The sequence below is a fragment of the Erpetoichthys calabaricus genome, chromosome 18 (assembly GCF_900747795.2).
Source record: "Erpetoichthys calabaricus chromosome 18, fErpCal1.3, whole genome shotgun sequence".
NCBI classification, from domain to species: Eukaryota; Metazoa; Chordata; class Cladistia; order Polypteriformes; family Polypteridae; genus Erpetoichthys; species Erpetoichthys calabaricus.
The window spans coordinates 61,655,056-61,669,081 of NC_041411.2; the positions used below are offsets into that span (position 1 = coordinate 61,655,056).

A 14,026-nucleotide genomic window follows, 5' to 3' on the forward strand; every position below is an offset into this window, starting at 1 on the left:
GCCCAATGTGCCAACCCCTGTCAAATAAGTGTCTGTTAAAAATATATTCAATAGGGTGAATACATTTGGAGAATTTAAACTGTAAGATTATAGTGTTGTAGCATTTACAAGTGGTAAAAATGACAGTTTACATTTAAATACAGTTTAAATACATTTAGCTATGAAGTGTCCTGCTTCTCTACATTATTAATATGGTGTTAATGCTTTACCAACACTGTGCCACTCTTGATCAGCTTTTGATGTTTGATAATTGGAACTTCCAATATCTAGAATTAAATCTTTATAGGTGAATACATACCCCTGCCACAGCGTTGCTTCCTTCTGCTGGCTCCAATGAAAAACTTCCTGAAACATTCTGGAAAGAAAAAGCAAAGCTTTGAGTGGTGCATAGTGGCGATTGAGTTGATGTTGTTTTTGCCTTCTTGTGGTCTTACAGCAGAGTTTAATTAAAAAAGCAGCTTAATTTATTTACCATATATACTCGTGTTTAACTGTGGTGGGCTGGCACCCCTGCCCAGGATTTGTTCCTGCCTTGTGTCCTTTGTTGGCAGGGATTGGCTCCATCAGACCCCCGTGACCCTGTGTATAGGGGATATAGCGGGTTGGATGATGACTGACTTGTGTTTAAGTTCTCCCGCGGATAAGTCGGGGCTTGATTTTACCACATAATTTCCGGTATTTTATAATGTCGGTCGTATAAGTTGAATGCGGATATGCTAACACCCACCTGAGAGAGTCACCACGGAGCACACAGCCTTGTTTTCTATGCATTGTGCCTACGTGACCACACAGTACTACCCAAACTATTCTGAAGCAACATTTGCACTGTTTTGTGTTTTTTGTATCTCACACTCTCATACACCCTTATCTACGATGGAGCGTATGATCAGAAGAAAATATGGAGCTGGTTTTAAATTAAAAGTCGTTGAAGTGGCAAAAGAAATTGGTAACTGTGCTGCTGCAACAAAATTCAATGTGTCTGAGAAACTGGTGCAAGATCGGAGGAAGCAAGAAGATGAAAAAAAAAAAAAAATAAATAAATAAAGTGTCCTATTTTTGAACAGGTGTATAAGTTGGGGTCCAATTTTATGATCGATTTTTCATGTTTGAAGACCTGACTTGTACGCAAGTATATACGCTACATTAATTGAGCTAAGAAATGCAAGACATCCTCCACAGGGGAAATGCAGCAACTGAAGCAGAAAAAGAAAACTGGAGTGTTTTCCCACAGAAAATCAGGTACCAAATGTGGAAATTGCCAGTTGCTCAGAACAGTTAGCATGAGGAGGCTGAAGTGGCGTTTACCACTTCTGGTATTGTAGCTGCCTCCTGAGCTTACCACCAGCCTGTTATAACATATTCAGGTCATGTTTCCTCCAACCTAACAGCTTAACAGTTGTGTGATGTAATAAGTAATCAATGTGTCACTGTGATTTATACTTTAGATAGTGATATCCTTTATTTTTGCCACATATATTTACTTGTGTTTAACTTATATTTATAGACATTGTCACACACACGCCTTTCTGGCAGGACGTTGGAGGATCTGTTCATGAGGTAAAGTGGGAGACAGCTTTAGGTGAGGCACAGTTACTAACCTCTCTTCCTCGTCCAGCCCTAGAGTGGAGGAGCCCTCCACACACTAGCAATGACAGAGAAGTAGGCCTAGCAGAAGCCCCAGCCTGTCACCATGCTCTATAAGAAATGACCAGAAGTCGGAGTTTATTCATTGGACCACATCTTCTAGAGACAGACTGACCGTAGAAACATATAAAACTTTAGCTGAAATGATCCCAGAACATCTTCATTTGTATTTTTTTTTTCATTTTGTTTTTAAGTCTATCGTTTCTATTAAATGGGAATCTCAGTGGGGACACACCAATACTTCATCTTTCTTTTGACAACATATATAAAAGAAGTTCAGCTTGGGCTATGAACATTTAGGGACTTTGAGAATATATTGCAACAATCTTACACTGTCACAGGATCCATCTTAATTATTTTTACTGTGGTACACAGTTTTAGTATTATGGATTGAAGCAGATGATCAAGGCGTAAGTGCAGAAGTAAAAACATTTGAGTCTTAAAAAATAATTTTTCCTTTTTTCAGTTCTTGCATCAGATGTATTAGAGGACCCCCAACTCATCACATTAAGACACAGTACACCTCACTCTTTTAGGCAGCATGATGGAAGCCAGCACATACCAGCCAACTAGGATGCTGACGCACACAGAAGGACACGCTCCTCACACGCAATAAGCCATACAGACTACTGTGAAGGTACATGTTAGCGGAGGCAGCTAAAATGAATATCATCAGTGTAGAATGGAGGTTATAAAATGATTAAAACAGCCAACCAAAGAAAAATCAGTCCTTGTCCATTGTGGTTAACAAGAAAGGAAACAACCTGCATTATCTTGACATACTGTACATGTTTAAAACATTTAGCGTAGAGTACTTGCAATGTATAAACCACAACTGACGCACCATTATCAAATGACAAACTACAGTGACATTAATAAACACAACTTATGCAACGTTTTTGAGGGAGCAGTCCGACTTGGCAGCTATGAAGCCAACAGAAATGTTATGAGATCCCCCACAATCAAGACATGTGAGTGAGAGGTGTAGAACTTGACAGTGGCAGTTGTGGATCAAACCACATCATCGGAGAGAAACAGAAGTGTGCTGTGACAACCCCAATTTCAGAGAGAACTGTCACAAAGCTTCTTTTTATCTACAACTACTCTCTATAAAAATGGCAACTATGAGCCTTTTGCAACCCACTTGAGTTGAACACTTAAAGAGAGGTGACAGCAATCACACTTCACTGCTTAAGAAACTCTTGAGTTTTCAGAATTGAAGCTCCAGTCACAGGCTGAAAAATACGTTTTCTTACTGACTGCCGAGCAAATGTAGTCACTACCCTGTGGGGAGTCACAATATTTAACTGCAAACCCACATACTGAGATTCTTTTAAATGTCTTCTCTTCAGCAGCATTTCAAATAGGGTGCCTGACGTTCCTTTCTACAAGAAAATATTGGGAAGGTGGAAATGGGATAAATACTTTTAGAAAGTTGATGGAAAAGGTTGAAAGAAAAACCAGCTCTGCACAGATATCTACTTTAAATTATAAGATATTTTTACAATGTAAACAGAAACAAACTACAAATCAAGACAGAGCTGGACATCAAGGACAAGATTACAAACTTGCCAGTATGTTACATTTACAGAGTAGCTATTAGAAGGGCCCTTTATGTTATCTTTTTTGAACTAAGTATTATAAAAAATATTTGAATAAGATAATAAAAACAGAACTATCTCCTTTTTGTGATTTTTAACTTCTAAGCGCTGCCCTGTTAGAATTTATCAAGTTATCTGGTCTTTGGTCCTTCTCTTCCCCAAAAGCCATAGTTTAGGAGTCATAGCCTTGCTTCTGTTCCTTCTGTGCTTGTTCTGGTGGTGAAATGCTCTCATGTGCATTGACAGCTGTTTATTTCAAGAAGTCTTGATATTTGAGTGTTTTGTTAATCAGTTGTCTATTCTAAGGCATGTATGGAAAAATTATGCAATTAATGAAAAGTTCAGAGATAAAAGAACCCAGGTTTCAGGAAGCATAGGTCCCCTGCAAAATATTACCTCACGGTAACCTGTGGCACATTATGCCATACATCTTGTTTAGAAAATAAATCGTGCAAGGTGCCCTTACTCAGTTTTACTATGGTAGTCACACAGAACAACAGGTATGTTTGAGGTAAGCAAGATGGCTAAATGTGTTTAGAAACTATTAGTTTAGAAACTATGAGCATCACCCTGCTCTCAAGCACACATGATGGACCTTTTATGTGAGGTGAGCTACAGCCACACTCATTGTTCACATCAAGTGGCTGCAGCCTTAATGAGCCACATCCTTTCTCTCTATATATAAAAGAAAATCCTGGAATGGAAAGCAAATGCGGTAGGGGAAGTGACGGCGAAGGTGGTAGGGATGAGAACGGCGCCCATACGCATGCGCCACACATCCGCCCTGCTGGCCACTGCCGAGAGTTGTTTCTACAATATAATAAAATTAAAAAGAGGAATAACATTGGAGGTAATTACTAGTAGATGCCATGTAGTATATGTGTACCCATTTCAGGTCAGTATTTCAAACGGTTTGCGAGCTACAGGTGATTTAAAATCCTGGACAGACAAACGCACAGCCACAGTAGCATATCTCTCTATATATAAAAGAAAATCCTGGAATGGAAAGCAAATGCAAGGCTACAATACGTGATAATCTCGAAAGACATTTTAAAGACCCGTGAGACCAAGGAGACTTGCCACGGTGCGTCTCGCGGGGACCATAAACATGAGACTTGGTGCCAAGAGATTGTCCCAGGGCCGTAGCAAAAAGGACAACGGCTGTACAGGCTTTAAAAAGATCGAAGGTCAGCGTGACAGCAGCTACCCCAACCGAACGCGAGCAGCATTATACATCCTGCAAGAAAGAATTCAACCACGCCCGGGGCCAGAAATAAAAGACAGGTATTGCTTTTACAACGTCACGCGAGACCAGGCAGTGAGCCATCAATTAAAACAAGTCAACAGACCTCTAATCTAGCAGTTGTTGGATTGCTTTTGGCAGGCAAGCATCATGTGCTCCGAGCTCTTAAAACAACGACATGCGACAGGCAGAAGAGGCAGCTAGCAAGCAGCAAAAAGACAGCAAATGATCCAAAGGCATATCCTTAGCGTACCTTCAGCCGCAACACCCTTCACAACACGAGCAGCATTACATGTCTGGGAAGAAAGTGATGTAACCTCGCGCGGGGCAGGAAATAAAGAAACAAGTATTGTTTTTGTACAAAAGTTTTTAAAGTAAAAGTGAAAATAATGCATATGTAACAATTCACAAGAAAATAACAATCTCTTTAAATTGTAGATTGCCTGCCTAAGGTAAAGTCATCCCTGATGAATGGGGACGTGGGAATGAGGGGTCCTTTCATCGGATTAGCGCTATTTCAGATGTGGAATGGCAAAATGGGGGAGGCAGCTTTATGAATAAGGTCTCCAGGACTTAAAACAAATCCAAATCATATTATGTGATATTATCTAATGTGAAATTCTACTCCGTACTTCTAGAATTTTTATTTTTATACTGTATTGAGGATTTATTCTGTTCTATGTATTGTATTGTATTGTATTGACCCCCTTCTTTTTGACACCCACTGCACACCCAACCTACTTGGAAAGGGGTATCTCTTTGAACTGCCTTTCCCTAGGTTTCTTCCATTTTTTTCCCTACAAGGTTTTTTTTTTGGGAGTTTTTTCTGGTCTTCTTAGAGGGTCAAGGCTGGGGGGCTGTCAAGAGGCAGGGCCTGTTAAAGCACTTCTTGTGTGATTTTGGGCTATACAAAAAATAAATTGTATTGTATATCCGGTAAACCAAACACAGGGGTTGGCGAGCGAAGTGAGCAGGGGGCGGAGACCCCTAGTTTCTTATAGTAACATGCTTGCTTCAAGTAGTCAAGGACCATAATTTTTGTAGGGTTGTAGTTAGCATTTTGCTCTCATGACTTTCCAACCCACCTTACAAGGAGGCAGCAAACTGTGAGAGAATAAGTTTAGGGTTATGTAGCATTCATCTTAAAGAAATAGCATAAAGGGTTAAAAAATGTTTAGGACTATCAGGAAACCAGATAAAGATCAAGTGAACAACAAAGACAAAAATGAAATACACAAAATGTACTAAAAGATGACTAAGAGTTTAGATGTTCTGTATACAACAAAATTGGACAGTCATTATGTACATAGAAATTCAAAGGTTGGTGGTTCAAACCAAAGAATATAAGAAGAACCAGAATGTAACAAAATAGACTTTTATTTTATATAGCTCATTTGTGTGTAAACCAACGAACATTATGTAAATTCAGTTTCTTATAAAACAGATCTACACCTTTAATAATTGACCATTCTGATCATGTTGTGAAAGAATGCTCCCTGTTTAAGCATTAGCTGAAGAGTAATAAATGACACGGATGGACAAACTTTGCTCCTGCCTGATTACTGATTAAAAAGTTTTACCAGACTTGTCTTGTTAATTAAGATGTTGATTTCTACCACAAAACCCATATTAGAACATTACACAAATTTAGACAAGAACAGGCCATTCAGCCCAACAGTTCACCAGTCTCATCCACTTAATTCTTCCAAAATAACTTTCAAGTCAAGTCCTGAAGGTCCCTAAAGTCTTACTGTCTACCACACTACTTTGTAACATATTCCATGTGTCTAAGAAGATTTTCTTTACACCGAGAACAGTTTGGTGAAATTTACCCTTAACAAATTTCCAACTGTATCCTCCTGTTCTAGATGAGCTAACTTAAAAGTAACAGTATCCACTGTACTAATACCCTTCATAATTTTAAACACACCAGACATGTCACATCTTAGTCTGCTTCTGCTTAAACTACCAGGAGAATATAACAAGGAAAACCAGAAACACAAACCCAAGAATAGTGAAAAAATAGGTAAGGATTTATAACTAAAGTCTTCTAGGAAGTGCCTTGTAGCTTCCTGTAACCCTAATAGAGGTACCAAAAGACCCAACATGACAGAGATCAGTTCAGGGAATGGCAAAATATTCAGAATACTAGAGATAAGTCAAAAGTACTCATCATTAAAAGCCCAGTATGCAAAACTAAAAATCAAAGGTGAAACAATCCATAAATCTACAGAAACGTTCCAATATCAGAAACAGTGACTCCAAATCTCAGATTACCACACTTAACACCAGTCTAGAAGGGCAACCAACTGTCTACTTACTGGGGAATCTGGGATGTGCTCATCATCTCTGGAAAAGGAGGTGCTGAACGCCTTATTAAATGTTTCACTGTTCTGCTTGTGCTTCTCGATGGTGGACTGGATCTCCTTAAAAAAAAAGAAGTGTACTTTAAGTAACTAAGATGCTTACAGGGGCAACCCTTCTTCATCAGTGTTCTCTACCTATCTATATGGCCCAGGCAAACCATGATGGATGAGAAGAATGATATTGATGATGATAGTGAAGCCTGCTCTAACTCCACTTTCTGCTAAGCAACTCAACCTGCTTTGCCAGTGGGGATACATTTCTAGCTTGGCTTGAAATGATTATTGGTACCAAGCAGGTAAATATGATGAAAACGTAAGTACTGTATATTGTCTTGGTTGCAGGCGGTAGGTCATAAATCATCTCTGTGTCATGAAGAATCTTTCTGAACTTCATAGCAGGATGCAACACATTAAAAACATTTTAAAGAAGTGTCACAGAAAAGGAAGCCAGATACTTCATACCTGAATCCAGTCTTTCTTCTCTTCCTCAGTTCTGTAAAGCAAAAATAGAAAAGCTGTGAAATACTGACAACAAATGTGGCAGGTGATGCAGAGCCCTGTTCGGATCCATAAGGCTACACTGCCTCCTTCATCAGGGAGCTACCTTCTATTCTAAAGTCAAAGACAAGAAATGGAGCAAGATGTTATTCCCACACTTTACCTGGCTTGTAGCTCAAGGGAGCGCTGCTTTCCCACAATGGTGAAGGTGTGTGGTAGATTGTGCTTTATGTTCTCCTGCACCTGAAACAGAGAACAGCAAAGGTCAGACGGCTTTTGGAGGAACAGCAGTTTACTGAGGGATCAAGTGGGTGTCTGTTTGGGGCCTCACCTGCATTCCTGCAACGTCAATCTTGTCTCTCACACTGAATTTCTGACCCCTCAGTCGTAGCTTTGGCACGCAGTACAGCAGCATGTTGTTGAACTGTGAGGACAGAAAAAATGACTGACATTAAACAAGTACTTAACTGTCTTTTGCATATGGGTTAATTTAAACACTTAATAGGCACAATATCAAATCCATTGTTTGTGTAAAAGATTAAGCTTTATTAAATATAAGGTAACCACTTCTCCATATAAAAAAACATTTAGCCATCGGCATACCTCAAACACACCCGCTACTCCATGTGGCTGCCATAGTAAAACTGAGTATCGGAATTCCTCCCCTCATACATTATTTCAGTTTCTAAGTAAAACATTTCAATGTATGGCAAATTGAGGAGTCACTCAAAAATATAAAAAGCATTGACAAAAGTCCAGGAGATTTTATAATGTCCCATGAGTCAAAAAGAGTAAACACCCCTTTATCATTCCAGTCTGCTTTATTTGGTGGCTCTGAGAAGACAGCAGTGTGTGCTGGAAGGAGCTGGAGCCTGTCTGGAAGGGTTCACGTCAGTCATTTCCCATCACTCCTGTATGTCCTGCCTTTCTAAGTGTAATGCAGTTATGGAATCAAGCCACAAGATGTCGCTGTTTCCCACAGTCAAACTCCAGCTGCGTGCCATCAGGCGGATAGCAAAAAGGCATTTATTGGTCTGTTTGTCAGGACAAAAATTTGCTTCTGTGGATTGGATTGTAAAACAAAGTTCTAATTTTTACTCTATCAGAAAACAAAATGAATTTGAATACATTTATGTGAGGGTAAGGTCAATTATCATAAGGGAATTAAGTGCATTGAGCATGGGAAAATCGCTACAAAAATCTACTCTATATATATAAAATCATAAGACTAAAAGTACAACGATTTTGTGCAATGATATTATGTGAATTTTTATGTCAAGTTTTTTGTCACACTTTAAATCAGGCTTATTTTAAAACCTACATACTGTATATATGTTTGGTATCATTCTTTTCAGAATTTATCAAACTTTAATATGATGTTGTTAGATTTTTAGATTCTTATTCAGTTTTTAAATTATAAACTAAAAAATATCAAGAACTCACTTCCCGCAAGACAAGACTTTGTGCCAACAGATTTAACCATGCCCGGGGCCGGAAATAAAAGACAAAGAGTAGATGACAAAGACAGCTGCTGTGCAGGCTTTTAAATACTTGAAGCGCCGAGCGAGATGCAGATCATGTGACACGGCAGCAGCAGCAAGACAGCAGCTAATTGAGTAAATAGGAGGTAAAACAAAACTGTATTTGTTTCCCATTGTATCACCTTTTAAGAGGGGCTTTCGGATGAGCGACTGCGTCTCCTTGGGGTGCGTTCAGCCTCCTTCTTCACAGCACGAGTGGCAGAAGACACGAAGTGGCTGGGGGGTTGGCAAGCGAAGAGAGCCCCCTAGTAAAATATATTATTGCTAGCCATGTGCGCCCAACTACGTTGCGCGTGTTAAAGTTGTCTGTGAAGGGCTCCCTGTTTAAACGTGGCTGCCAGTCGTGAACTGGACCCTTCGTCGCACAGCATTATGATTTTTTATAAGGGAAACAAAATTACAAAAGAAAACCCTTGGACATTGATTCGATAGGAACGGCCTACTCGGAATCACTGTCCGAATAGTAATTATGTGGTGGTGTAGGAGCATTTCTGCTTCTCTCCGTTCACAGTCTGTCTCGTTTTCACGCCGTTGTCGTTTCCTCTCACGATCTCTTCTCAACCTTTCTCCAATCTCGCAGGTTGCTTCGTGGCAATCCAAAGAGTAAGGCAATATACACGGAGCAATAGTTATAAAAGGGGGACACATAGGTATCCAGGCTCTTTAAAGCAAAAACAGGGATCACTTCACTGACATGTGAGCAAGCCACGGTACAATTGTGAGACGCGCAGCACTCGCCGGCTACAACGTAACAATAATAATTTCCGGAACGTGCGGTTACGTTGTCATTCTTTTTACCCACTTCTTTCATTCATATGTTACGTAGGCATGTACCTTTTATCTTCGGCAATCTCATTCTCTAACCAGGCCTCAGGAGCTAACCAGCGTAACACTGTCCACCACTCCTTTCGTTATTCCGGCACATTGTTGACATCCATGAGTAACAACAACGTACTAAACTGGAAGGTGGTCTACGTGTGCGTGGAATTCGCGGACAAACAAAGATCAAGATCCAAATGAAGATTATATATAAAGATTAGTTAATTTAAAGCACAACAATTTGTTTAGTTTGAATGTCTGTGTTTTGAGGTCTGACTGGAGTACTACAGTCTTCAGTAGTATAAGCCTGGAGGAGATTCTTAATGCAATGCCTATGTTTTAGCTGTCTCTCTACTGCCATCTAGTGCTTCTTCTTCTAATTAATTCGTGGACAAACAAAGATCAAGATCCAAATGAAGATTATATATAGAGATTATTTATTTCTCCCAAACCCAAATAAAGCATAGTCATTAAAGTGCTTTACTTAGACTTTATCATTTCTAATTGCATATTCAAAGGAAAGATTTTTCTGATTTTTGCAGTCTTCTACAACTAGTGCATGATTGGTTTTGGGAGCTGTGATGCCCAAAATAATATGAAAAGAAATGTAAGCAACACAAGTGACAAGGTGAGTGAGCCACAGCATGTGAACACACAAGTGCACCTGATTGAAGCCTGCGGATCATCCCCACCATATTCGTTAGGCTGTCATGAGGACATCATTGGCTGTAGAAATAAATAAAAGTGGGATTGCGCGTCACCAGCATCCAGTCCTGCTCCATTCTGCTGGCTGCAGTGAGGGGTACATTAAACAACTGTGTAGATGACTGGGTGTTAGCACCAGTGTCATGCATTTGAGAACCGTCCCAGATTCTTTCTATGCACACATTTTCCAAAAGCAGTTATTTGAAATGAAGGGAAGCCTGTACTTTAGATAACTGACTGATCAAATCATTATGCACATTTGCTTAGCCAATTTTTTTCTGCTTTAATATTGCAAATAACAAATGTCCCCAGCAAAATATAGCAGAGTAAAAGTAGCCATTTGTGTTTGAAAATGTGATGAAATTTAAGTGAAAGTTGACAGAAAATCATATACTTAAGTACAGTAAAAGTATTCTCAAATCCTACTCAAGTACAGTGAAGACAATGTATCTACTTCATTACTATACAACACCGGCCTATTTTCACGTTTAAGCAACAATTCACCCTTCACAAAACGCATTCATTTTGTACAACCTAAGACCCCTATTAATGAATAAATCACCAGAAGGGACAACTTAGAGTGAGAGACAGCCTAATGAGACAGTCTAAAGTGCTGTAGGTCTCAGTCCCTTTGTGTTACGGATTGTAAAGCCCACTGGGACACCTGCCATTGGTGGCTTATATCCAACATAAAAAATAGTTTACACATGCAGGTCCCACTAGTTTGAATTTGCATGCCCTGTAGGTGTAAGGAGGGAAGTAAGGTGGTACAGCAGAGAGCATTGATGCTTTTAGACCTTGGATTCTGAGTTGATTTGACACCTCGGCATGGAGTTGGATGTTTTATGAATGGTTGAGTGTTTTTTCGCCTCTCTGAAGACATGCACTTTGGTTGCTTTGAAGACTAAATTATCCTCGGGTGAGTGGGTGTGATGTGTGCAACTCAAAGGTGGGTCCCTGTATTGCAACTAGGACAGATGTGGGCTTCAAAGAAAATGGATGTGTAGACAGAATATTTGTAATATCATTTAGACTTTATTAGCTTGGTGCATGTCACAGCATCATAAAACACAAGCTATAATGACAATGAAAACCACAGTGCAGAGCTAAATTTTGTAATCACATGCACACACACGTGCAGAGACTGGGCTACCAAGCACCCTCATCACGCCCCAATGAGTCTAGTAAATGCTCCTCCTTTAATGTAAAAACAATTTGCAAATCACACAATTAACTCACCAGAAAAAGATAACGGTCCTGAGCGCTGCCATTCTTGGCAGACAGCTTCAGCAGGTGGCCTTCCTTGATGAGCTCATTAGCAGGGTTCACAATGTCTTCCTCCCCACCGAGTCTTTCATACACTTCCAACAGTCTGTGCATCTTTTCCTTAAATGGACAAGTATATGGATATTAAAAGACACCCTTTGGTCTGTAGCCACACTTACCATCCAGGCAAGATACTGCAAGCCAACACAGACTGCTGACAGCTGCAGAACCCTGCAGCTACCAGTCATCCTTCTGTTCCTCTCCCATTTTTTAAACATAAGCTAACAGGTTATGAGAAGGTGGAATCGAGAGGAGGAAGGAGCCAACAAAGAGTTAACTGAAAAAAGAGAGGGGTCCTTCAGTCTTGTGTACAATAGCAGACCCTAATGATGGTGCATGGTTCACAGGAAATGTGAAAACAACAAAGTGTGTCACCTGGTTCTGAGTTTCTTGAAAACTCTTTGAAAAAAGTACAAAATGGTGACAATTCTAATGTTTTGGCTACTGAACTTTCACTAAGTGTTTATGCATAAAAAACACAGACACAACTCTTGCGACAAAAAAACAGTTGCTCTCGGAAGCAGTGATCTCAGTTTACTTGGAAACTGGAAAGAGAGATTAGTGTTAACCAGTATGCAAATGATTAGGATTTGCATATCAGTTACACTCATAACTGCCACTAGAGGGCTGAGCTGCTGGCTTACAACAAACAATCAGTAAGTAACCCAAGGCACGGAGAGGACATTCTGAATCAGCAACAGCAGCAGCATAACAGGTGTCAAGGTGTGAGGCAGCAATGCCAGTCCTCCTCTCCTGCATGTTACATGGATACTCTCTCAAGCCCAATTAATTCAAGCAGACACAGAGGTCCAGAGCTATACAAATATTGAGTCTAAACTGGAAACAGCCCTGGACAGGGTTAGGGTTAGGGTTAGGGTTAGGGCCAGTCCACTGCAGGTCACATTTGTATATAAGCATGCTCAAACAGACTGGCCCCAATTTGTAGCCACCAATGATCTAATCTAAACTTCTCTGGGGATGTGTGAGGAAACCAAAGTACCTGGAAGAAAACCCAATTGTTAACAACCAATTTTATTACACAACTATGTGTCATGTAGGTTCTTCTGACCATGACCAAGACATACAATCCCTAAGTATATGCCATGTCCTAAAGCTTGAAATCCAAACATGGCTGCCATGTCCCAGGAATTCCTAGGTCACATCAGAACCAGTAAAGCATGTGAAAGATATTTCTAAGACACAGATAGCCCATTTTGTTCCCTCCAAAGACTATAATTTTCATGGAAGAACAAATTCAATTCTATGTTAAAAATGCTAAACATTGGTGGGTTTGCATGCTGGTTGTAATGGTTTTGCCTGATAATGACTGCCATGAGTAGACCCCCTTATGACAAATAATTCATTTCCCTGCTTTAGCTTTACATTCCTTAGTTTTTACATGTTACCAGTTCTGTTTTGAAATTTAAACCTCCTCTTCTGGGTGAATAATTGCATTTTTGAGTTGACATCGATGGGCTTACGTGACTGCTTGGGGTGGAAGGACTTTAGCTAAATCCCTCATGAGCCACAAGAGGAACTGCTAAAATTTTTTAGAGTTACCAATTTACTCTGTAAATTGTGGAAAAGCTGAGGTGGTGGCTCAATTTAGGCAGCCTGGTGCCGTTTACCTCTATTGCCACAACTGATTTGGCTGAAGTTCCTTTACTTTAGTGATTAACTTTTAAACAGTCATTAAAATGTTGTTGTTATACATATAAGGTACTGGTAACTCTAACAACATTAAAAAGAATAGTATACACCGATCATCCACAACATTAAAACCACTGACAGGGGAAGTGAATAACTTTGGTTATTTCTTTACAGTGTCGCCTGTCAGGGGGTGAGATACATATGTTAGGCAGCAAGTGAACAGTCAGTACTTGAAGGTGATGTGGTGGAATAAAAAAAAATGGGCAGGCGGAAGGATCTGAGTGACTCTGACAAGGGCTAAAAAGTAATGACTAGATGACTGTGTCACAGCATCTCCAAAACAGCAGGTCTTATGGGGTGTTCCTGGCAACCAGTGGTTATTACCTACCAAATGTGGTCCGAGGAAGGCTAACATGTGAACCAGCAATATTCATTGATGCACGTGGGGAGCGAACAGCTACTGTAGCACAAAAAAATGTAATGCTGGCCATGCGAGAAAGGTGTCAGAACACACAATGAATCACAGCTTGCTGTGTATGTGCAGCCACAGACTGGAAAGGTAACTACAGTGGGCATGTGAGTGTTAAAACTGGACCAAGGTGGCCTGGTTTGATAAATCATGTTTTCTTTCAG

The 14,026-nt window shown here is 40.0% G+C and overlaps 1 protein-coding gene across 2 annotated transcripts in view; it reads right to left on the minus strand.

Annotated features, from left to right (window-relative positions):
* Window positions 1-14,026, minus strand: part of fgd (faciogenital dysplasia) — a 119,995-nt gene that overhangs the window by 7,591 nt on the left and 98,378 nt on the right. For both annotated transcript variants that reach the window (XM_051921431.1, XM_028825387.2), the window contains exons 10-15: window positions 11,657-11,803; window positions 7,684-7,776; window positions 7,516-7,595; window positions 7,317-7,347; window positions 6,810-6,914; window positions 299-355 (exon numbers count right to left, since the gene is read on the minus strand). In XM_051921431.1, the coding sequence (XP_051777391.1) occupies window positions 299-355; window positions 6,810-6,914; window positions 7,317-7,347; window positions 7,516-7,595; window positions 7,684-7,776; window positions 11,657-11,803 (513 nt within the window). The remainder of the gene's footprint in view (window positions 1-298; window positions 356-6,809; window positions 6,915-7,316; window positions 7,348-7,515; window positions 7,596-7,683; window positions 7,777-11,656; window positions 11,804-14,026) is intronic.